At 45.5% G+C, this 25,793-nt stretch overlaps 1 protein-coding gene across 1 annotated transcript in view; it reads right to left on the bottom strand.

The window, feature by feature from the left end:
- Nucleotides 1–25,793, bottom strand: part of Skap1 (src kinase associated phosphoprotein 1) — a 281,034-nt gene that overhangs the window by 199,328 nt on the left and 55,913 nt on the right. The window contains exon 4 of the mRNA XM_055620131.1: nucleotides 12,055–12,156. Coding sequence (XP_055476106.1) covers nucleotides 12,055–12,156 — 102 coding nt within the window. The remainder of the gene's footprint in view (nucleotides 1–12,054; nucleotides 12,157–25,793) is intronic.

Raw genomic sequence — 25,793 nt, 5'->3', positions numbered from 1 at the left:
TGCCCATAAAAATATACTCCTGTTCCTGAGGTGCCTGCATTTACCGCAGCTTTATAAACAGCTGAAGTGTGTGTGCTGAGAAGCGCATAGGACAATTACAACCCCAGACGATAAATTTAATACATGATAGAAAATGTAGTGATGATTAACTATGTGTTGGGAATGGCAACCGCTCCCTTTAAAACTGACATGGAAAAAGTACCCGTAAACTGTATTTAAAAAATCCTATCCAAGCCCTCCCCCAAGTGTCACTGAAGATTATAAAACTCTCAAGATTGTGCTTTTGTATGTCTCCCCCTAAGTTACATAACAGAGCACACTGAAATGCCGTCGCTAAGTACTAGCTTTTTTGAGTTTTAAAGCAATCACAAGACAGTAAATTTCTCAGAAGAAGAACTTTCGGTATTACTATGCAGGTGTGTGTGTGTGTGTGTGTGTGTGTGTGTGTGTGTGTGTGTGTGTGTCCACTCCTCCTATTCAGTGTTGAAAACTTAAAAAAAAATCACAGTCATCCCTCTGCACCAAAATACCGCAACCGCAAAACAAATCCAAGGCTGCTCGGCGCGTTTGTTGCGTTTCACCACAAGAGGGCGCTAGAGAATTCTGATCTCTTCCAAGGTCTATAAAATCCTTTAACTGCTACTTTATAGACATTCAATTACAACAGGCCATAATACATTAAGGCATTAAAATATACATATATCGCAGCATATGCCGCAGCACACGCCGCCCGAGTGTCCTCTCCAGATGATCACCAGTGCCGACATCCAAACAACGCTCAGGCCTCCAGTGCTTAATGTAAGATCGCGCTCCTCAGCCCTCCCCTCTCCAAAAGGCAGCCTCTCTTGGTGGGGCCACCCCCATGGAATGGAAAATACCAAGGCAGGGTGATGAATACCCAGTGATTGGAGGGTACGACAGGGCAGAGGAGGGTGAGGACTCCCAGAACTGAAATTTATGCCGTTTGGAAAAGGGAAGGCTCTGGGGATAAGTGCTAACCCGTCTTGAATACCTTCTAAAGGTAACACTCTAAATGAATTAGGGGAATTACTCAGTCTCAGAAGACGGTATAGAAAAGAGCAATGGCCTGAAACCAAGAAAGGAAAAGTTTAGCTAAGACATGCAGGATAAATTGCCAATAATAGTTGGGCGGGAAGGATGTCCCGCAAAGGAAGGTCCGAGACCGTAACCACCGTGTTTGATAATTAATTAAATGAGATATTAGCAAGAAGGATGTGAATTCATTAGATGGGCTAGATTAGATAGCTCAGACACCTTTCTCCCTAAGCTCCGACAATCTTGCTCTCACTCCGTTCCGGGGTGACAGTGACCCTCTGCAGAAAAGAGAGCTCACAGCGGCAGCTAGCCCTATGCTAATAAAATAAAAAATCCCAGGCTTTCTGGTGAAATGACACGACTGTGTGTAAGCCGTGTGAGTTACAGGCTAACATGTCACCAAAAAAAAAATTCTGTAAATTGTATAAAGGCTTCTAGAAGTGAGAATGTCCCATGAACAAATAACTTCCCCTAAGAAAATCCCAATCCTTTATTAAGACAGAGATTCCATTCTGCCGAATCTTTCTTGCTTGCTGATGTGTTTGGGCTCAAGTCCTTCAGGAATAACATTTAAAAAATAAAAATAAGAAGAACAGAAGGGGAACAGAGTTTGCGAGCTCAACCATCCTTGCCCGGTCCGTCATCATATTCTGGTCTAATGAGAGCTTCAACACTAGTCAGCCTCTCTCTCTCTCTCTCTCTCTCTCTCTCTCTCTCTCTCTCTGTGTGTGTCTGTGTCTCTCTCTGTCTCTCTCTTCTGTCTCTTTTTTTCTGCCTCTGTCTCTCCTCTGTCTCTCTGTCTCTTCCTCTCTGTCTCTCTGTGTCTCTCCCTATGTGTGTATCTGTCTCTCTCTGTGTGTCTGTCTGTCTGTCTCTGTGTCTTTCTCAATCTCTCTCTCTCTCACTCTCTCTGTGCTAGAGCTCAAACTCCAGCCCTTGCTCACTCTACCTCGTGCTATATGCCCAAAGAACTTCCTTAATTACTTGAACATCAGGGTCAAGAGAATTTCTGGCCAACAAGGGAGCAAAGACTGCCAAAAATGAAGAGTTGAATATATGTGTGTACGCATAGTATTGTAATGCGATACAATGTACGTACATTTGTCTGTATGTCGTTGACCTTAGGGCGTCATTTGTGCTTAAACTGAATCTTTCTGAATGTATGTGAATGTTGGACTTTGAAGTGGAAAAATGGCCAACAGTTTTGGAACTTGTGAAGGACAGTCCAGGCGATAAGAAAACGCCAACACCCAGGGCTTTGGCATTCTGAACACCATTGCCACGGGCACCCCAACAAACCGGGGTGACGAAAGCCGCCCTGCAAAGCAAGGGCTGTGCCGAACCATATCACACTCATGGACTCTAGCAACAAGGCAACTGGGCATGGCGTGTGCGATTTTGCAATCAGCAGCCTGCAGAGACGCAATGCTTCCCTGCTTCTGATGGGCGTCTACACGGTCGCGAGCGCACACAACGCAGTAGCAGCCGAAACCCCGTGAGCTGGCCACCACTGAAGTGACCACGCTGGTGCCCTTAACGGTTACTTACTGTATGAGGAAGCGCTCGCCATTAAATTTGTTAGCTGTTGAGTTTAGAATTTGGAGAGAAGCAAGAAATACCTCGGGCGTCACGTCAACAATCCCCTCTGCCAAGTCACTCTTGAAAGGCGGCCACTTGCACTTGAGAGCTGTGACTGTTCCCCCACTAATTGGAGGGGACGCTCAATAAACATTTGACCTTTCTGGAAAAGGCTTCCAAAACCACTTTGGCCGGAAGTCAAATATTCCTCTCAGTTTCCTTCCAAAACATGGCAGGGCCAATCAACTGGTCCCTGCTGGGGCCCAAGTCAGCAGCAATTGATCCCACATCATACGCTCCCTGGCAGGGGAATCTGAAGCTCCTCTCTTCGGCTGGGTGACCGACCGGCTCCCTACAGGAACGACTCACGTCTTACTCGCCTTTTAGATCCTGTGCGCTAAGTCCGTGTCTGAATGACAGTGTTTGTTTGATAACAGAGAGATTCACTAACGAACTCTTCATTGGAGGGGGCACGTTAAAATCTATGAAACAGATAAAAGACCTCAAAAGATAACCAATCAGGCCAATGTCCAATCAGCTCAGGGACACGTGGCACTCTGCCCGCAGCCGTGTTGGCATTCGTGGAGGCTTTTGAGGGTGGTTGCAAAACATAGCACCCTGAGGCATTTTGGGGAAAAGGTTATGAACATATAGGTGGGAGACGTGTGTGTCTGAAGAGCTTCACTGAAACTTAACAGAAGTGCTTAAGAGTCAGGATCAGGCCTGCAAGACGGTTGGGGCATCACCCTGAACACCAGGCTGGTATGGTGCGGATGAGGGAGCTCCCGCAGGTGAAGGGAGAATACAACCAGGTGAGCACAGACAGGCGTCACTGAAGGTGCAGCAGGGCCTCTGTCCCTTGCCGAGTGTCTTCAGGGTCTAAAACGCCATGATCTCATGCAGAAACTTTGCCAGTTTCTGTTTTGTTTCCTTCTCCAGCTAAAGGAGGGTTGTGGAAGACGGGCCAGAACCAACATGCATCAGAGTGCCGACAAGGTACCGAGGAGGGCTAGAGTTTAAACAACACACACCACACCCGCAGCCGGATGTGGAATGAAAAATGGGTTGTTCATAGACAGATAATTGTTATTGTTTTTTAATTCTTCACGAAACATGTATGATCTGTGGTAATCATTTGTTCAAGTTATATAAATTACTGTCAAATTCGAAACCCCGTTTGTCATCTTTGTCTGTGATTTATACCAGACTGTGTAAATGACATGGTGCCTTAGAAGTAATAAGACATTTGTCTTCATGAGAAAGGCCACTGCGATCATGAGTGACAGCTTACTAACCCTCTCACAGTTAACTCAACACCGGGTCTTTAGCTTCCCTCGGTGATCTGACATCAGAAGGACTCACCTGAAGCCAACAAAAACTTGTTAGAGAAAGCCGCCACGGGCATCAGACTGGGTGCTTTCCTGGAGAGTGCGTTCTTGGGCTCCCAGATCAGTCACATAAATGACTTTTCTGTTCCTCACCAGCAAGAGCCTCAAACACACATGCGCGTCTCTCTGTTTATGTTGACAGGAGCCGAGTGCTTTTATTCAGGAGAAAGACATTTCCTAGCTAACAACAAAGATGAACACAATTGTCTGGAGGATAGAATGATAGTGGGATGGATGTTTATTTGAGTGTATGTATGCATGCATGTGGATTTATTTACAGACATGCAGGGGAGAGCCTCGTTGAGTCATTTTCACTATCTTCAGATTATCACTAATTTACACATGCACACACACACACACACACAGAGATGTACTTCATTCTATCACGGGAAAGGAAACATCCACTCTCTCCAGCTAAGCATGAAGGCGCCGTTTGTGCTGAGGCACTGAGTATTACTGGCACTGGGGGACCATGACAGAATCCATGACAGGTTCTCAGCGCTGCAAACGTAGTGTCTCTCCACACATCTTCCGCTCAAGTGATGGACAGACTTAAGCTAAGATTTATCATGCTCAAGGAGGCCATTTATTTGCCTCTAATCCCCCGTATCATTAATTCACATACCTCGGTAAACCTCACAGAGTCCTGTTTATTTACTCAGTGAACCTGTTAGCATTTCCATACTAAAATTGGTCCTTAAATAGTCACCATTGTGGAGATGAGAAACTGGCTTGTGGAAAGATATCCTTCGTCCTCCTCACTGAGTACAAAGTCGACGAGCGGAGGTTTTGCTCTCCTGGATTAAGATGGCAAGATTGGCTTACTGGGGGGGGGGGGGGGAGTTACGGCATAGAGAAGAGAAGGATGTTCAAAGGTGGGATTTCAGCTCATTAAGAAGACATGGTCTCTGACAATTAGAGTTCTCTAACTTTGAGGATGTAAACAAAATAGAAAATGCAATAGCTCTGTAGCTGTAATTGGAGATCTATCATTATTTATTTATTTATTTTTGGTTTTTCGAGACAAGGTTTCTTTGTGTAGCCTTGGCTATCCTGCAGTCAATTTGTAGATCAGGCTGGCCTTGAACTCACAGAGATCCACCTGACTCTGACTCTCTGAGGGCTGAGATTACAGGCTGTAACTGGAGATCTTAGCACAATCTCCTCAGCAGATAAAAGAAAAATTAGGCCACAAAAGAGCCTAAGAATGCCATCTAAATAGACAAAACCAGGGAAAGTATATTCAGCCAAGACTTGAAGAGAACACACGGCCTTGAAACAGAAAATAACTAGCAGGACACAAGGAAAGTCTCAATGACGGGCAAAGAATGAAAACAATGTAGACTGTGATCTTAGACCTCAATGTAATAACATTAGAATTTAATCATAAGGGCGGCAGGATTTAAAAAAACAAAAAAAGAAACCACTACAAAACAAGTTAAAAATAAAAAAGCAGAACAAAAGGGGCTGGAGAGATGGCCCAGTGGTTACGAGCCTGCACTGACCTCACTGAGGACCTGAGTTCAGTTTCCAGCATTCCTGTCTGGTAGCTCACACCTGCCTGTGACTCTGTCTCCAGGGAATCCAGTGCTCTCTTCCGGCCTCCATGGGCACCTACGCCCTCATGCATACACTAGCATCCCTCCCATATGTACACACATACCACGAGTGTGTGTGTGTGTGTGCGTGTGTGTGTGTGTGTGTGTGTAGCTATCCCACAGTAGTTACAGGGTCGATCTTAGCTCTGGATGCTTCTATTGATAAGTTAACACTATGTTACTGGGACAAAACTCTAAGGAGAATGGATTGGAAAACCCAAAGAACTCATAGCCACGTGCTCCAGCAGGACCCTGGTCCCCCACAGGGCCTCCACTTACCTTCTCTAACTTCCCTTCTTTACCTGAAGCGTGGAGGTAATGGTTCTCCCCCTGTGCCCCCTCACACCAAGCAAGTCTAAGAACCAGCCGCCCCAGAAGAATGCTTATCACCCCTCCCCACTCCCAGAACTCTAACTTCGGCACAGCAAACCGCAGCTCAGACCTGGGTCTCACCTACAGAACTCTGTCAACACATTCAAACTTTATTTTTCTTCTTTGCAGCAATGCATGGTGGGCGGACAGGAGTCACCATGTTTTTGTTGTTGTTGTTGTTGTTTAGCAAGGTCTCACGTAGCCCAGGCTAGCCTCAAAGCCCCTGTGTGGTGAACTTCTGTCTCCCAGGCACTGGGGTTGCAAATGTGTGCCACCATGCCCAGCTTTAAATCCTTTTTTTTTTTTTCATTTCATAATACCAAAATAGTTTGAAATACATTCAGTTCTAATGTCTTTTTTCCATAATTGAAAAAGAAAAGTGCTAGAGAGCTTAACTCCATGATAAAGCATTTGCCTAGGATCTGCAGGGCCTGAGGTTTAATCCCCAGCACTGGGAAATAACATAATAATAATAGTAATAATAATAATAATAATAAATTAAAATCCCACAATAGCTAACGAAAGCAGGTGCGCTGTTGTGCACAATCCCTTTTATGTCTAAGGCTGAGAACAGAATCCAGAGCCTCACGCACGCTCGGCAAGTGCTCTGAATTCCTAGGTCTGATGTTTGCGATCATAAATCCCAATGTGACTTGCATGCAGAACTGAGACGAAAGCAGAGAAATTTGAAACTAAGAAATGCTGAAAGCAACACCGATAAAATCCAATTCCAGGACATTCTTTATTCTTTCGAATGGGCTTTAAAAAAAAAAAAAAAGCATGGGGTTGAAATGCCCACTATTGCTGCTTGGCCAAATTTGCAGTTTCTTATAAATCAAGCATGTAGTGACTTTATCAATAACCTTTTGTGGTTATTCATTGTTCTCCGAGAGTGTTACAGATCTTTACATTTCCAACTTGTTTCTCACTCAGCAAGACATTAAGAACTTTCTCTGCCCTTCCAATAGTCCTGGGTGAAATAAGCTGTAAATACATTCTCAGTTCTGTCCAGCGTCTCCCTGTGATTAGAATACAATCGTGGGTAATGAACAATACGCTAGTGCAGATTTTTAAATTTCTATTAAAAACAAGTTTAATTTTTTCTTTCTTCCAGAAGGAGGCACTGTACTCTGCTGATAGCTCTTTCCTTGATGGAGCGTGTAGACAGCAGTTCTTCCTTCTCCTAATGAGGAAGGTTTATTGATGCATTCATAATCCACTCTAGATTTTAGACAACAAAATAAATTAGACACGGAGGCTCTTGGGTGCTTGCTTTTTGTTCAGTTACTGCCTTCAGTGTCTCCTTCTTCGTCTTTGTCCAGACGCTGAATCCAACGTTTTCTTCCCTTCCCAGTGGAAGAAACTATGCTTTCAGTTCAGAACACTTAATGTCAGTCCATGTTAGCAAGTCTTCATTCCCAGCGGCAGAGCTATGTTCTGCGAGTGTCTCCCCACAGGACAGAGCCAGCCAGGGACTGTGGGCATTCGCACAGGAAGACAGAATTGTAACCAGGCAGTGGTGCGCGCTCAACTCTATGCATGGGTTAGTCTATAACCCTGGGGTTCTCTATCCCTCTCTTTCCCACTCTGCCTCTCTCTGTGTGTGTCTCTGTCTCTCTCTGTGTCATGGTCTCTGTCTCTGTGTCTATGTCTCTCTGCGTCTCTGTCTCTCCCTCTCTCTCCCTCTTTCCCTTTCTCTCTCCTGTGTGTACCTGGCCAAATGAGGATTAAACCTCAGGCCCTGCAGATCCTAGGCAAATGCTTTATCATGGAGTTAAGCTTTCTGGCACCTAGTTTCCACAAAGGTATGCCCCAGACACAACATGCTTTATCGGTAAAGCTATGGGCATGCACCTCCTTTAATAATTCTAAGTTAAGGGCGCTGTTCTGACTTGGAAAAGGCAGAAGAGAACGAAACCAAAGCGTGTTGATGGTCTCTGGTACAGATACCATTTCAGAGGCTTAGAGTATCTGCCACTACAGAGCAAGTTAAACCCATTTTCTTCCTAAAGTGTGGCTGCTGCTGTCTTGCCAGCAAATGGGGGCACTGCTGACATCTGCTCATTTGTCTGTTCACTAACAGCGTGTCTCCCAGTGACACTGGGACCCCACGAGGTCAGGAGCCCTGTCTGCCTCTGCCAGGCTTATCTTGCTGACCCTTCACAGGGTGCCTTGGAATCTCTAAGTCTTGTTAGATAGCGTGGCATGGAGCATTGGTGATCTCTATGACATTCACCCTAACTAAGCAGAACGTGAAAGTCTGCCCCACGTTCCAACCTCTCCCTCGATGGCCCCCCTCGCTCATTTCGCAGGAAGTGTGTGCATCTTTGACTCTCAGGGGAAGGCAACATCCTTCTGGCCTGTTGCGCAGCGAGGGCTCTTGTTCTGTTCTACATTCGGTGCCATGCAAGAAACTCCAGCATTACGTCACGCTACAGTCACGTTTCCAACGCACATTCGTCCGTCATCCATTCCTATCCCCACCATTAACTGTGTCACTTGGGGATTCCTGTACGTCTGGTGAAGAATTTAATATTGCTAATATAATTAACTTCTCTTTCGGGAAACCCGTTGTTAGTGTTTATTTTTATTTGGAGACATGTATATGTGTATGAGTATATACCACATGTGTGTGCATGCTCCGGGTGGCAAAGCATCAGGTCCCTGGAGCTGGAATTGTAGGTGGTTGTGAGCCACCCAGCATGGGTGCTGAGGATCAAACTTGGGCCCTCAGGAAGAACAGCAAGTACTCTTTATCGCTGAGCCATCTCTCCAGCCTCTTTTTGAAAGTGTTTATAGAGCCCAGCGGTGGTGGCAGAGGCAGGTGGATCTCTGTGGATTCAAAGCCAGGCTGGTCTACAAATCGAGTCCAGGACAGCCAGGGCTACACACAAAGAAACCCTGTCTCCAAAAAACAGAACAAAATAACAACACAGAAAAGAAGGAAAGAAAGAAAAGAAAGAAAGAAAGGAAGGAAGAAAGGAAGGAAGGAAGGAAGGAAGGAAGGAAGGAAGGAAGGAAGGAAGAAAGGAGAAAGAAAAGGTGTTTATGGAACAGAGTTTTCCATGTTGGAATTTTCCACATACAAGCATATTTTTTTAACATGATTGTTTTTTCCAGCTCTGAGAAGGCAACCGATGGTCCCATACACACCGGCTAAGCAAGCGCTCTGCCATGAACTATATTTCCAGATCCACAAACATAGACTTCAAATTCAACTATTTTTTTAACAAATACTTGTGTGTGTGCAGAGTGCATGCCTGTGCATTGTGCATGTGTGTTCGTTCGCACGCACACACGCACACAGGTGAACATTTGCACGTATCATCTGTGTGCACGTTCGTGTGGACAGAGGCTGACACCAAGTACTCTGCTCAGTTGCTTCCCCGCCTTAGCTTTTGAGCCAGGCTCTCTCAGTGAGCCTGGGGCTCACTGATTCAACAAGACCAGGTGGCCAGAGAGCCCCAGAGATCTTCCTGCCTCCAGCCCCGACCACTGGGATTATAGGTGTGGGCTGCTGGGTGTCTCCGCTTAGGTCCTCAGGCCTGCACAGCGTGTGCTCTCGCAAGGAATCGACCCCTCAGTTCCTACTGAAAGTAGTTTAAGCGTTCAGTGTATGGCTTACATCATCTGAGCCAAACTATCTGGATGAGATACTTTAGGGATAACTTAGACAGGGTGGGAGTGACGACAGCAGAGTGTTAGGAAGAGAGCGGCTAGAATCAGCAGGCACAGGTTCAAGTCATGACCCCACTACCCGACAATGGGGGGGGGGGTGAGGTTAGTTACCTTCCTGCTACCCCGAGTCTGAGGTGTTCGTGTGTAAGAGGAGGGTAATGTTAACTCTACCTCTCAGGGTTGCTGTGAGGGTTCAACGATATATCCAAGGGGCCTAGGACACAAACTCAAGGCACGTAGGAAGTGCTCAGCAAATGTGACCTTTAAGCGTCTTCGTTTATCCAGGGAGGAACATGAGCAAGCTCTCTCTAGGACACAGATAAGTCCCAGATTGCTGTGGTTTAGTTTTACAAATTTCTGTATAAATTTTACTTAAAGATCTTATCTTTTTGTCTCTTACTTTATTTATTTTTAGGAATTTTCTACGTATGGGTTTTTGTTTGTTTGTTTGTTTACTTGTTTTTTGTCATTGTTGTTGGCTTGGGGCTCAAAACTAAGGCCTTGCATACATTAGGCAAGTGTTCTACCACTGAGTGACACCGGCAAACCTCTGGTTCTATTTTTCGTAGTTTAAGTTAGCTTCTGATCCTTACCTTGGTGGCCACATTCTGGGTGATGCCTTTTCAGGACTCTCTCCTCTCCTGCCCTCCTCTTTTTTTTTTTTTTCCTCCTCTCCTCCTCCCATCTTCCTTTTCCTTCTCCAACCTCTTCCTCCTCATTTTTTTTTTTTCTGAAACAGGTCTTGCCATAGCCCAGGCTAGCCTAACATTCAAAGCCCTCCAACAGGTGTATTCTACGACGCTCAGTTAGTTCACAGTAGCCCTTCTAATCTAAAGCTTTACCGTGGCCGAGAAGCCAGAACACTATAACACAAATTTACAAAGAAGGGGTTTCCCCCAGTGAGGGCCCCTCAGCCACTCCTAAGAGTAAGAAACTTAAGCATTCCCTTGGAATTCGTTGACATCCGTTTCTACCTCGAGGTCTTTCTAGCTTACTTATTGTGTTCTCAGCTGTGTTTTGGAAAGCTGGAAATACCAAGTGAGTGACCTATGAATTAACGAGGCACCATTGTTCTGATTCTGTCAAGCATTAGATTAATCAAAACCGAATGAAAGGTTAGTTTCTGCACGTTTTGCCCTGTTAATTTTCTACAATTATTAATCAGCTGCAAAGGTAATTATTAAGCTTTCAGCCCAAACAGTATTTCTAGTGCAATACTTGCATCAAAGAACATCTGACCGACTCTGAACGTCTGGGTCTCCCTCACTTTGCTGGCATACAGAGCTCAAGCAAGATTAATATATATATATATACATATTCCTATGCAATTCAATCCATTGCTCTGAGGCAGAAGTCATCCACTCAACGGAAGAGAAATAAAAGACTCATTAAAAAAAAAAAGTCTGTATGAAAGAGCAAGCAATGCGTAGGTAAAGAGAGAGGAAAATGGGGGACTGCGTGCTCTTGAAATTTAGAAGGAAACGAAACAAGAATATGGACTCATAAAGAGAAACAAGGAATAATTTACCAACTTTATTCCCGGCCCCTAAGGATAATCAGTTTCCAATCTACTCTTCAGTTCAGGAACATCTTCACCCTTTCCTCCCACTGGAAAGGCATGAGAGGGTTTGATAAGAACGCTGTGCACATCGAGATGATCAAACCTTCTGCTCCTGTGGCCGGATGCCAGGAGAGCACAGCAGCCTCCCCGCCCCTGGGAAATCTAAGCCTGAACCAGAAGCTGGCAGACACCAGGCCGCGGTCCCTATACTAATAGACCTAAAATTCATGGAGAGTTTTGCATTATGTGTCCTCATTATGTGTTTTTTTTTTTTTAATGTATGTAACAATAAAATTCTTTAACTCCTATTTGCACGAATTCAGATGAAACGGATGCTGCTGTGGGGAGATTTGCCTTGAGCTCACGGGCCTTTCCCTTGAACGATACCGGTTTGGGTTAGAGGCGTGCGGGCACAGGTGAAATAATATAATAAACAGGCTCAAGGATCTCAAATACCTCACAACAAATTAAGAGCCCGGTTGTCTGTGAGCGCAAATCCCAACTCTTATGCACCCCAGTGAAGCCAAGAGACCTGAAGGACTGGGAAAACTGGGGCCTGTGGTCTTAAAACGCACGCATGGCTTGTGGGCTCCTGTTTCCATACAAAGATCAATAAGGACGTCTCCCCACCCCACGACAGAATTAGCGTTCCTCTGAAAACGTTAACTACCGGAGCTCTGTATTAACCCAATGGGATCAGCTCGATTACGAAGCAAATCAGCGATCACCAACACGGAAAAGGCCCATTGCTGGAAACAAAGTGACAAGAAGGCAACGAGGGCCACGGGAGAGGTAACGAGGCCCAGAGAGGTGTGACACTCACCCTCGTCCTGATAATCGGACCAAAAAGATGCCTCTGACGTGAGGGGTGGCCCTTGAGTCCCGCTCAGGTTGTCATCAGAGCTGTCCTGGCCCAGGTCTCCTCCTGAGGGTTGAGAAAGAGAAGCGGGTCATCCTGTGGCCATCTTGGTGTTCATGTTTACAGGTGTCCCCTGGGGCTTGCAGAAACGGAGGGGCACGTGCCCACTGCCCTTAGCACAAGACAGACAGACAACCGCTTACCCCTGTGTGAAATCTTCCACGAGACCACCTCTCTCTAGCACTAAGCAATTGGTAGCTGCGGGTGGGGAGACCCTTCGCCACAGAAGAGCAATCCCCCTGTCACACTTAAAATGAAAATGTGGCTGTATGAATTTGTTTTCGTTTGTTCTGCATCTCCGTGAATTACAGCCTCTATTCCTCCCCCCCTGCCCCGCCCCCGAAGGCCCCTTTCTCTTTCCATTTCTAGATGGAATAGAGAGAATGACACAAAGGGCTAATCTTCTATACCCATGATATAATTCAGCAAGGTCAAAACTCTCTCCTTCCCTGGAAAAAATAAGGGCAGTAAACAGAGACAACCCAGAACTGGATTCTATTCCTATTTAAATCACTACCTGTTTTGCAACCTTAAAATAAAGTTCGCTCCTTATAATTCTAGTTTACAGCCTAGAAGCAGCCTCTCAGGGATTCCAAAAGCTGGAGGAAGGTAATATTTGTTCTGCAAAATGACTCTGGTAAGAGGTAATGTATATACAATACTGAATTGTGCGATTAAACATCGCTAATCCCTTTTGGGTGTTTTCGGCCCACATTGAATTGTATTTTGTAGAAGTGGCCAAGGCTATTACGCTACTTCAAAAGGTTCGGGCAGAGGATGCCCGCTCAGTCAGAAACCAGAAGAAAATGAAAGCATTGCAAATTGCTTTCCTTAAAAATCCCCCAAACAGAGGTATGGGCTGCTGATAAAAAGGACACCGACAGCTGCTTGGTTCATTTCACAAACATGAAAACGGGATTTTTTCAACTGAATTTAATATCATCTCAGATACTAATTTCCAAAGGAAATCACCAATGCTGATCTCAGTAAACACTGTAGCGTTTCTTGGCCCGGGATTTCAACCAGGGAGCAGTGAAGCCAAACAACCTGCAAAGACTCTCTATTGCCTCGCTTTAAAGGTTTATTTCCTACAATTAAGCTACAAGGATAGGGAGGATATAAAATGATTTTTTTTAATGGCTGTGGCCTCCTCTTTCCATAAGGCAGGCCTGTCTTCAAATGCTGAGTGGTAGGTAGATGCCCTCGACTGCCCGGAACATCTGCATGCACAGGACCTCAGAATAAACTGTAGAGTTTATCATAGAAAAAAAAAATCGTTTTACCTGACGCAACAGTGACTAGCTCAAACCAGACAAAACACTTAAGCTTCGAGCGCAAGAGCATCCCTGTGCGGCTGCTAGCCGATAAAAACCTCAAATCCTGGACAGAGGGTTAAAACACTCAAATTTTACACCATGGCGGAGCCACTGAAATGACATTATCAACAGGATGTAAATTAACCGGCCTGGCTAGAAACCCGAAAGCGAGGTGCAAAGAAAGCTAAAAAGGGGTTTTCATTTTGGAGGCAAATCAAAAATATATTTTTTTTTAAAGTAGTGTATGTTCTGAGCAAAGTTTCACATTTCTAGGATGTACTGATCTTCGTTATTCAACTGTTTATCTAGATTTAGTTTTCTGCTTGCTCCATATACTTCATAGACGAATTTTTGTTTTTTTTATTTCTAAATACTTTAAAAAAAAAAAAACTTTTAAAAAGTTTTGTTTGTTTGTTTGTTTTGACAGGGTCTCTCTCTGTGTAGTCCTGACTGTTCTGGGCCTCGGATGTGCAGATCAGGCTGGCCTCGAACTCACAGAGATCCTTCTACCTGTGCTCCCCAGGCGCTAGGATTACAGGCCTGCGCCACCAGGCCCATCCCTAAAGTCAGTTCTGTGGAAGTGTTGCATACAGCTTGTATAAAGCCCTCCTCCAGCTTTCCTCAACGTCAGGTTCTTCCACGAGTGAAATCTATCTGCGAGCCAACAAATTAATATCGGTGCGTTCAAACTTTATTTAGACTTTATGGAATTTCCCACCGATGCCTCTATCTCTGTTCCAAGCTCCGGTCCGGCGTGCAGACTGCATTCAGGGCTTCCTTGTCTCAGACTCTCCCACCGGACACCTGTCTGGATTCGCCACTTGATTTGTTCTGTGTGACTCTGGCGGCTTCTGGAGAGTTGCACGAGGCAGACTTTAGGCAGCTCGGCTGTGTTCGGTGCCAGCCCGTACCCCTGCCCACACAGGCAAGGCAAGGAAGGGTTACAACTCCACAACCGCCTGGGGAGCCGAGGTCAGCACTGCAGATGGCTGCGGCTCAGAAAAGCACTGGACGTGACGTCATGAGCACTTCTGCCGTCCTGTCCAGTGGTCCACCTCCCCTTGGGCTCACACAGAACCTGGCCCATCACGCTGCGTACACGGATACCCCGGGGTAATGATCGCAACTAGTGGAGGTGCACGGGGGGGGGGGGGGAGTTCTGCGGAGGAGCTGGCAATTGCTGTGCTGCTCACTTTGGATCAGCTTGGGTCAAGAGGCCGAGTTTTTCCTCCAAGCCGAGCGAGCGAGCCGCTCACAGCTCCCTGGATCCGTCCTCGGCTCTCGCCTTCCCGGCTCCAAGTGGCCTCGACTGGGGTCCGGGGGGATCGGACATAAATGATCAAGAGCTACAGTGCCAGACATTTCTATGGAGCCAGCGGACAATTAGGGCCTTGGACTCCATCTGCTCAGAGTGGCTTTCGCGCAAGCGAGGCCCCCTGCCACTGGAGACACAGTTCCCCACTGCGACTCGCTCGGAATCGATACGTTTCTCCACAGATATCTATTCCGACCCACGATATCTCCATTAGTCACCTCCACCGCCTTCGGCCCTTTTCTGGCGCGTTTCTGAACAAGATCTGGGGGAACCCTAGCAGGGGTCCACCTGCCATTAGCTGGTAACTTGCTCCTCCATTCCGAGTGTCAGAAGGATTGGGCGCCCTGCGCGCTCCTTAGTGTATATTCAGTGGCAGCTTCTCCACCGAGCACCTGAGCGGAGGGGACCCTCGGAAGGATGATTTCTCTATCGCTTCCTTCCTCGGAGTCAAACTCAATTTCATTTGTGCTTCGGGGAGGGATGGGTTGGGGTTGGGGCAGAAAGATAAAACAGCTTTGTGTCAGGTGTGAGGTAAGTATTTGCCGGGGTTTCTGGGTTGTTTGTTTTCATCCCCCGAGTTTTCATTACCAGCTAATGAGTCCCCCCCCCCCCTTAATTGGGGAAACAACAGCTCGGCCGCTAGGAGTTTGGCTTTTGCTGCCTCGGATTCAACCAGCTGTTGCAGCTCCATAAACTTTATGGAGAATCGAACGGAAGTGCTAGCAAACTTCCATTTACTAACTCAGTTCCAAATAGAAGAGGAGAGAAATAAAGCATCGTGTTCCCCCTGTAACTCCTTTGACTCGCCAGCCTAGCTTGGAAGGGGCAGGTGCTGCTTAGGGACAATGACAGGGCATGATGACAACTTTACCAGAGAGAGGAAAAGAGACAGGAAGGCAGGCTGACCACTAAAAAGGGCGATGAAATACAAGAGCAAATAACAGAGAAAACACAAACGCACGCTTTCTGCTCAATAGGTAAAGGCTCGGTTTCACCGGCCTTTATTTCTCTTCTAATTAGTTGTGAGTGTGTGTGTGTTGTTAAAATTTGTTATCACCTGTAGGCAGCTGAATGCATCACAGGGTTAGAAGCTTCCTGGGATTTGCTATGACCCTTTTTTTTTTCTTTTCATGTCTTTGAATCGTATACAGAAATAGCATGAAATTGTAATTTTTGATTTTTTTTTTCTGTTACTGCGCAGAACTTCCTACTCCATTGATATTTAAGGACCCACGAGGCATGAGGCTCCCTCCTTCAACTAATAAATCCTCACCAAAATGCTATAAATAAAGTTTCCTGATCCAAAGCCAGTTAGTTTTCATGCTTGGTAGCATTAATATGGCCAGCTCTTCACAGACCAATTTAACACTAATGCAGTTCCCAAAGCTGAACTGCGGCAGGACCGTCGAAATGGCAGCTTCCCCCTCCTCATTAGAACCACTCACCTAAGGCACTGGGTCTAAAGAAGTGTGTTGGAGACAGACGTGACCAGATACGTGAAAGTTATTCACACGCGAATACATTACCGAGCACATCTGTGAGACACCAAAGCTGGGGCGGCGTGCGGGTCTGTCAATACTTGCGTTATAAATTACACACCGTTTTGCACAACCTTGTGTGTGAGAAAATGTATGGTGTTCCCCACAGAACATCTGCGAGGCTTCACCGACTTCTAAATAGCCGTTCGGACTTGCGTGGTTAGTTCTTGCGATTAATCCACGTACAGCGAAGGTCTCGGATTCTTCTCTGTTCTATACAGTCTGACTTCCTGCCCATCTTTTTCCTCCTCCTCCATCTATCCGTAAGTCGATGTATAAATATTCTTCCCCACCTTCAACCCCTCCCCCCCGGCCTCCAAGGCCCTGGCAGCAAGTGTAATAGAACCAGACCAGGGGAAGAAAGTTCCCATTTATCATTCTTCTTAAAAGTTGTTCTAACTAGGTCTTCGATGTGCAACTAGTCCGGGCTTAATTTATGAGTTGTAGGTTCTCTGTCTTAAGAATACTGCTCTCTAATTACACGGCCATGCTAAGAAGAGCCTTGTTAAATCGGAGCCATGTAAATAGTAAGAAATAGAACAATCACTACAGAACACCTGTGAATCTAGCAACCCAAAGGGCAGCACAGCTTAATAATGTTCTTGAAGGAACCACACCAGTCAGCAGGAAACCGGAGAGGAAAATGCCAGTGGAAGCCAGTGGCTTCCCCCCTGACCCCCCAGATCCTTGGCGGCCCTTCCCCCGCTTTTAAAGAAAATGGTCCTTTGTGGTGCAGTTTCTTATTTTAGCCAGTAGGGTGAGCTGCAGTGCGTGGCATCACTGCAGCTCTTTTGGAAAAAAAAAAAAAAAAAAAAAAAAAGGAAAGAAAAGAACTAAGAGACAAACAGAGAAACAGACCCAGCAGAGAGACAGAAACAGAGACAGACATGAAGACAGCGAGGCACAGAGAGAGACAGAGACAGAGAGACTGATACAGACGGACACAGAGGCAGGGGGACAGACACCTGGCAACATGAACTCTTCTGTTCTTTCCCCTGTCACTTCTGGAAAATGCTTGGATCTTTAACCCTGCTTAGGTTTTGCATAAAGGCACAGCTCCTGGGCGTCAACAAACTGGAGGGCCCGGCAGCAGCAAATACAACCAGATAACTCTGTACTCGGCAACACACTTCATAAAGCAAACTACGGGCCGTCATCGACTGTTCCGCTGTAACACTAACACATTTCGTCTACCACGGCTGTTTTCACTGGCACCAAAGTGTAAGCTGCTGAGTTGGAATATTTTCACTAGTAACGAGACCTTGACAGAATTCAGAAACGCGTAAACCTGGGTTAGGACAAATACGCAGTAAGACAAATGCACTGGATCATTTGGCAGCTAGGCAGCCATAACCTAGAATTGCTGGTTTGTGGTTCTGTTTTCTTTGGACCACTCCACTCTCTGTCCTTGGCTCTTAGTGTAAGCTTTTCAACTTCATTTCGGTGTGTTTTGGTTTGCAGGAGATAGTCGCCTACAATCCTAAAAAACGACAGCTCGCTGGGTTCATACTGCTCAAGGCTCCTCAGGTACTGTCTCAAGGAATCGTCAGTTTGGCCCTGGGGCACGTTATTATCCCAAAGATGCAGAGGAAGATACTGTGGTTTACCACAATATTTAAATTTACCAATTTAGCCAAAACCCAGAAGTGATTGGAAGTAGCAAAGCCAGGCTTTGGCCCATCCCTGTCTGATTCCAAAGCCCTCACCCTAATCCACCAGCTCCAAGGCTGCGTGCTTTATAAATCAGGGTCATTACACAGAGGCAAAGCATACTGACTGACAGACAACAACTTGGGTTGATGATATTAACCAAAATATAAATGACTGTTATTAGTGGTAACAGAAGCAATTCTACTCTACACAGAGATGGGGACTGACAAAGCCACATGTGACCAGGAAGGAAATGGCCTCATTCACAGTTCAAATTTGTTGTCATAGTATTGTTGGGATAACTTTTTTGGGGGTGAGGGAGGGGATGACTTTTAAAATATCATTTTTTAGTACAGGTTTCATGCTCATGAACTTTAATACAACTGCTTCAGGCTTAGATCAATTTATGCTGAAGGTTTTAATTTTTTTTTTTTTTTGTAGCATTTTCTGTACAGTTCTGTTGAATCCTGGGTGTTTTGACCCTACATCACAGAAAACAAGCTCAAATGGCCCATACCTGGGTGTAGACTGGACCTGGCATCTCTCTTTCTGGAATCATCATGCTTTAAGAATCACAGTAGGAAATCTCTTCGAAAACATAGAAATCCAGCAGAGCAATTTTGTTACTGCCTGCTCTCCCCTTCTCTTCCCATCATCCCCTTTCCTTCCTCCCTAACTAATTACAGCAGGTACAGCAGGGTCTTAGCAAACATTTTAATCCTGGTCCATTCTAGGGTCTTTTATGCCCCGTGATGTGAGGAGCTTCTTGAAACCATCAGCCTAGTTTGATTCCAGCATCTTTTGCTAAAGAAGAATGAGATGGACTGAAGACACACGCTTGCCGTTCCCAGGGGACCTGAATTTGGTTCCCAGCACCCACACGATTACAGCTCCCTGGAACTTCAGTTTCAGAGGGTACAAGGTTCCCTTCTGGCTTCTGTGGACTCCTGCATATCCATACATTCACGCAGGCTCATACACACGTATATAAATAACAAATAAATCATGTGTTTAAAAAAAAAAGAACGAGACACTGCTTTCTTCAGGCTACTGTCTGACCAAAGGCATGTTTTGTGAGAGCACAAGGGGTAAAGATAAAACAGCGCATAGTAAGGAGTGGATTGTGGGTAGGAAAGTGTGGAGCAGTTTTTTGACGCGCCACAGAGAGGTGAGTTATCTTTGCGAGTAATGCGGACCTCCAGGAACTACCGAGGCTGTCGTGGGAAAGTGACAAGGTCCCACCTCCCACGCCCCCCACCAAGATCAAACTGAGATTCCTGTTTGCAGGAACATACACGCACAGTCCTTAACAAGCCAAGCCTCTCACTGACATCATCATCGGTTTGGGTGTTTAGTCCCTCGAAGCAGAAGTGTCCTATGGAACTATGGAACACCTCCCCAGTTTTCTCCTTTTTTTTTTTTTTTTTTTAACTGAGGCATCATTAGCACAAGCAAAGCATATAAATCTTAAGATGCATCACTCGACTATGACACAGCCAGAGGCTTTCTGGTAGAGAAAAGGATATTCCATTGTCCTCTCCCTCAAGAGTTAATCCAAATGGGCTGTCAATCAGCTAGACGGGGAAGTGCCCCACCGGAGCCCATCTATCCGAGAGACTTTAAAAAATAATATAAGGCTCAACCCTCACACAAAGAACCACAGGCAACTCAGGAATGCTGAGAGCAGGAGAAATGGTCTTCTCCAGGGGAGAAGAGCGCGCCAGCTGGTTATCAGTACCAAACGGCCAGCCCTGAAAACATGCGTGGAAGTACTGTCTGAGAAGGCTAGGAATACATATATGTCTACACATGTACATGTATGCATGTAACAGTAATGAATGAAAAAAGAGGCCGTGAGTTTGACAGCAAGGGAGGGGTCTGTGGGAAGGTTTGGAACAGTGGTTCTCAGCCCTCCTAACGCTGCGACCCTTTAATGCAGTTCCTCGTGTTGTGGTGAGCCCTCCCATCGCAACTTCGTGAACTGACATTTTGCTGCTGTTACGACAATGTGAAATATCTGTCGTTTCCAGTGGTCTCGGGTGACCCCTGTGAAAGGGTCATTCATCCCAAAGGGGTCGTGACCCACAGGTTGAGAACTGCTGGTTTGGAGGCAGGAAAGGGAAGGGAGAAATGATGGGATAATATCCTCATTTCAAAGTGAAAATGAAAACGGAGGAAACTATATTGGTAATGATGATGCTAATATGAAGCTTCAAGTAAAAAGGTAGGTTTGGACAATGGTCTCTCTCTCTCTCTCTCTCTCTCTCTCTCTCTGGCTGTTGCCCATTCTCACCCCGTGAATGACACTGCATGATAAACTCCACTTATCTTCTACACTAAAGGATAATCGAATACATTTTTTTTTAATGGACCAGGGAAAGGCATTTGCCTGATAATCTGAGTTTGATTCCCTGGAAGCCACATGGTGGAAGAAAAGAACTGAAATTATAGTTCAGAGTTGAGATTAAAGTTGTCCTTTAATCTCGCTCCGTGAATGCACACACGCACTAAATAAATAACAAATAGATAGATAGATAGATAGATAGATAGATAGATAGATAGATAGATAGATAGGTAGATGTGTAATTTAACGCTTTAAGTTTAGGAAGGTATGATTGATGCGTTGAATCACTGAGACACAATCCCATCATGCAGCCCAGGCTGGCTTCGAACATTTGATCTCCTGCCTCAGTCTCCCAAGCACTAGGGACTGCGGGTGTGTGTGACACCACATCTGGCTGGAGAACGTCTTTTTAGAGCTGAATTACGAGCAGCAACCTTTCCGGGCCGGCAAGTGTGTATTGCATTCAGATCAGCTGACACAGGCGAAGAGGGGGTCACAAGATTGGTGCCTCCCCTCTTGACCTCAGTGGAGTCAGCAGTAACTGCAAGCTTCATTTTATGCATCATATAAATCTCCTGGCCCATAACATAGAGGTCCTTTCCCTCTGCTAGTGACACTTCAGCCACCCTGTTTGTGAGCCTCCTGCCGGGCATCCTGGGAACCAAAGCTGGGGCCTCTGGAAGGGCAGAAAGCGCTCTGAACCGCAGAGCCATTGTTCCAGCACTGAGCCAGGTGTTTGTTGTGTTTTGTTTGTTTGTTTGTTTGCCTCCATATTATCTACTCCAGAACACACATTGAGAAGGAACGTAACAAATCAAAGAAAATATCGACTTCAAAAAGGAAAATTAAGGTGGGGCCAGAAAGATGGATCAGCAGTTATGAATACTGGATGCTCTTCTAGAGGACCCGGGTTCGATTCCCGTCACCCACATCGTGGTCTGTAACTCTAGTTTACATATGGGACCCAATGTCTTCTTCCAGCCTCTGTGGGCACCAGGTATGCAGTTTGTTTCTGTGTTTGCATACAGCTGTATACCTTCATTTAAAAAAAAAAAAATCTGATTCTCTTGGACGGTGAGTCAATCAGCAATTAGTGTATTACCTACCCAACTGGTAGATGCAAAAGAAGGGGGAGTATTTGGCAAGGTAGCAATGCCAGTCACGAACTTCAAGCCAGCTAGTGTGCGTAGCCGCTCCCTATAGATTAATGTGCAAAAACTGAAGCAAGTATGGGAGGTGGGGGTGGGGTGGGGAGGGACCTTGAAAGAAGTCAAGGCGTAAAAACTCCTGTCAAGACTGTTGATGCTAAAAAGCTGGGCCGAAGCCAAAGGCAGGAGCATTAGTCCTGTGCACATTTCCCTCACTAATCCCCACCGCCACCAAAAGACGTGCAAAAAGACCGCCAGGAGAGTCCCCCTTTACGAAGTAGCCTAGGTCAGGACAGCCCATGTTTGTAGCCAACGCTTGTGTTTATAAAACACCAGCATTCCAGGAAGAGTGGTCGAAAGACGCTTGCCAATAAATTACAAATACTGTAAATTCAGGCTTTTTCCTACGTTTGCAAACACATCATAAATTTGAACTGTGTTCCTTTGTACAAATCCTTCTTGGGGCTGTGCTAGGGCCCTCCTGGCAGGAAGGCAAAGAGCATTTTCATAAATAGAACTTAGTGAAGATCACGGTGCACTCCATTAATTCAAAAGCACTCCTCTCGGCCTTCAAACGCCATCCCCGCCGCCGCCGCCGCCCCAGGCCCCCCTTCTTGGTGTAAAGCTGGCATTTCCCCCGCCGCTTTCGTGTTCTGCTCCTTGTACTTGTCAGAAGTACATGTTTCAAGTATGTGGCGGTCGGGGGCGAGACGTGAAGCAGCCCCCCTGTGTGCTCACTGAACGTGTTCCGGGCGTCCTGGGAGCAAAAAGGCCGTGGGCGGAATGCTCGTTACAGGCCCTGAGTTCGAGTGCCTGTGAACGTCAGCCTCATAGACGCACAGGCGTGCCTTAACGGGGTGCGGGGTAGGCCTCAGCTCGAGTGGATGAGTTTAATGGAAAGATAAAAAAAATATAATGTATATAATTATATATTAAATATATAATTATAAATATATATATAATAATATATATTATTAAGGTTCCATACATGTGTAGTCACGCTTGGCTCTACTCTGAGATGTAAAAATAATACTCGTTCTCTTTAAATCCTCGCCTGCTACCACATGGCAAGCGATGTTCTGGGGTTATCGTGTTCCTTAGAACCCCAAATGACAGTGAAGTCCGTAACAGTGGGAACATAAAGAGGAGGAAACGGATGATGCCAGAGGGCAAAGGGCTCGCCGAGGCTCACAGGGCCTTTGTGAAGACCCGGGGTTCCCATTCGAAATCTGCTTCCCACTCACGTTCTTCCCGCTTAAAGCATGAGCTCGAAATAGCAGGCAGAGAGCAGCTCGTGGCTCGTGTGTTTTTGCAATTGGCTGCACAAACCTACGCAATGATCTTCTGGGCCTCACGACATGAATAAAATGACCTCACTTTTTCAATGAACCCCCGACTGTGACTCTCGTTGGTGGTTCTGGGGGATCAAACCCAGAGCCTCGGCTATGCCTCAGAGGCACGCACTCTGCGTCCCCCAGGCCCAACAATCATAAACCTGTGCAACACCAAACCAGTCGAGGGCTGGCAAGACAGCTCAGTGGGTAAAGGTGACGAGTTTGAATTGCCAGTATACTTGTACACACACAAATAAATAAATAAATAAATATTTGTTAAAAAGTGAATTACCTTTTGAAGATTTTATTTTACTTTATTGTATGTGTAAGGGTGTCTTCCCTGGCTGTATGCCTGTACAACGCATACATACGTACGTATATGTATGGCCCAATGCAGGCAGAGGCCAGAAGAGGGTGTAGTTTCGCATGGATTGGAGTTACGGATGGTTTTGAGTTGTTATGTGGGTTCTCAGAACCGAATCCCAGACCTTTGGGAGAGCAGCTTGTACTCTCAGAACTAGTAAGCCATTTCTCCAGCCCCTGAGGGCAATTTCAAAACAATTGAAAAATAATAATCCATGTTCAGATTCCTAATTCCCTCACGGATATAACTTTTAAAAAGTTGATTTGAATGAAGGTAAAACTCGCACATTCGTTGGCAAGTCACTTAAATCTTTTTAAATCTATAGTCAGTATGGCTTTATTTGTGTTGGCACTGGTTTGGTTCCGGTCTTCTGAGACACGGACACACTACGTAACCCCGGCTGGCCTTGGATTTGAGGCGATTCTCCTGCCTGCTCCAGCATCTTCAGGAATGCTGAGATTGCAGGCATGAGCCGCGATGGAGGCTCTTTCACTGTGGCTCTATAACAGCGTTTTCTTTTTACACTTCATACTATTTGTTTTTGTCAACCTATATTTTTAGGAATCAGTTTACTTCGACGTGGGTAGAGACTTGGCATTTCAAAATACGATTCTTTAAATTTTTACTAAGCAGACTTAGGTTCATCTCAATATGTACTAGAGGGGTGGACGAGATGGCTCAGGGGTTAAGGGTGCTTGATGCTGCTTTGGGAGGACCTGAGTTCCATTCACCCTCCCGACCTCCATGGACACTCACACAGAGGTGTGTATGCTCACAGGCACATACCAATTAAAAAGTAAAATGAATCTTTACATGTGAAATATACTGGATAGTCTTCTCAGGAACCTCAGCGCAGATATGGCTGGTCAAAGGATGTTCCAGCTGGTGAGAGACCTCACAGCCCACTTCTATAAATGACCAAAATGCCAATGAGTGATGACTGTAGAGAATTATGGCCTTGGTAACCAGGCATGGCGGCATATGCCATAACCCAAGGATTTGGGAGGAGGATCATGAGCTCACAGTTAGAGTCAACTACACAGTGAGATCAAGTATACCCTGGTCTTTGGACAACAACAACAACAAACCAAAGAAACGAAGAAAACAAATAAATTGCAAATACATAAAATATGACAGTGTTATATAGTTATAATAGTCTCACTGGCTCACCCAAATTTTTTTATTTAAGTGTTAGGGCGTTTGTTGTAGACTCTTGAGTCAATGACAGAATATTCAACTAATGTTCAAAAAAAATTTTTGGCAATACATTTCTAATTGTATACATTGTACAGGAAATTTCATTCTACATGAAATTTTGATTTACTGCATTAAAACTGCCAATAATTAACTCATCTTATAAAAGGAGAAAGTGAAACAAAATGGAGGAAATCGAGTTGTGCCTTGACTTAAAACGATCTTGTCATCAAATTTGAAGGGCAAAGCAGATTGTTATTTAGACAGGCGATCAATATCATCTTTTTAGATTCTGATGGCTGCATCACAAACAGTTCCATGGCAAACACCTCCCAGCGTTCCTTTATAGCTAAATGAAAATTTAAATAAAAAAAATGCTTTGTTGCTGTTGTTGTTTGTTTGTTCATTTATTTTTGCTGGGTAGGTAATTCGGTGACATATGCAAGGCCCTGGACTCAATCTCCAGCATCACACACACAATACTAATGATGACAAAAAGAAGGGAAAGGAGGAGGAGGGAGAGGCAGGGGGAGGAGGAGGAGACGAGGAGGAACAGGAGGAGGGAGAAGAGAGAAGACAATAGGACGGACAGATGGAAGGGCAGGAGGAGAAGAAGGAACAGAAGAGGGACAGGAGGAGGGCCAAGAAGAGGGAGAGAAGGAGGGACAGGAAAGGGGAGAGGAGGAAGGACAGGGAGAGGGAGAGTAGAAGGAGGGAGAAGGAGGAGGTAAGGAGAAGAAGGAAGAAGAGCAGGTGGAGGGACAGGAGGAGGAGGAACGGGAAAAGGAGGAGGGAAAAGAAGAGAGAAGGAAGATGGAGAGGAAGAGGAAGGGGAAGAGGAGAAACAGGAGAAGGGAGACGAGAACAGTTTTCAGTGTAAGCAGGACTTGTATTACTGAGATTATCTAAAGTCCTAAAACCAAGCTTTTCCATGTTCTTCAGTTATATTTAACCTCATTAAAAGAATTTTTCTTATTGGTGAGATGGCTCAGCGGGTAAGAAGCTTGCTTTCAAGCCTGATGACCTGAGTTCAACCCACTGAACCCACATGGTGGAAGGAAAGAATCATTTCCTGCAAGTTGTCCTCTGACCTCCACCATGGCACATGTGTGTGTGTGTGTGTGTGTGCGTGCGCGCGCACACACACACACACACACACACACTAAGATGGATGGATGAATAGAGGGAGGGATGAATAAATGGTTTTTAAAGCACACACACAAAAAAAGAACGGTTCCATTTATGCTTCCTCTACATTAAGGTAATAATTCTTAAGATTGTATTTTCTTCTTAGGTGATATATAAAGTAGAACTTCCTCTGGGATTGAAAATGTTCATCTTGCAGGGAAGCTCCTTAAAGCAACTCAAAGTAGCTTCAGGCAGTCCCTGAAACTGACCAGATTCACTAGGCCCCTCCCTCCAAGAGGAAATAAGCCAAGC

The sequence above is a fragment of the Psammomys obesus genome, unplaced genomic scaffold (assembly GCF_907164565.1).
Source record: "Psammomys obesus unplaced genomic scaffold, mPsaObe1.curated_primary_1811, whole genome shotgun sequence".
Taxonomy (NCBI): Eukaryota; Metazoa; Chordata; class Mammalia; order Rodentia; family Muridae; genus Psammomys; species Psammomys obesus.
Note: the sequence above shows the minus strand (reverse complement) of the source record. Positions and strands in the feature narration are given on the sequence as shown.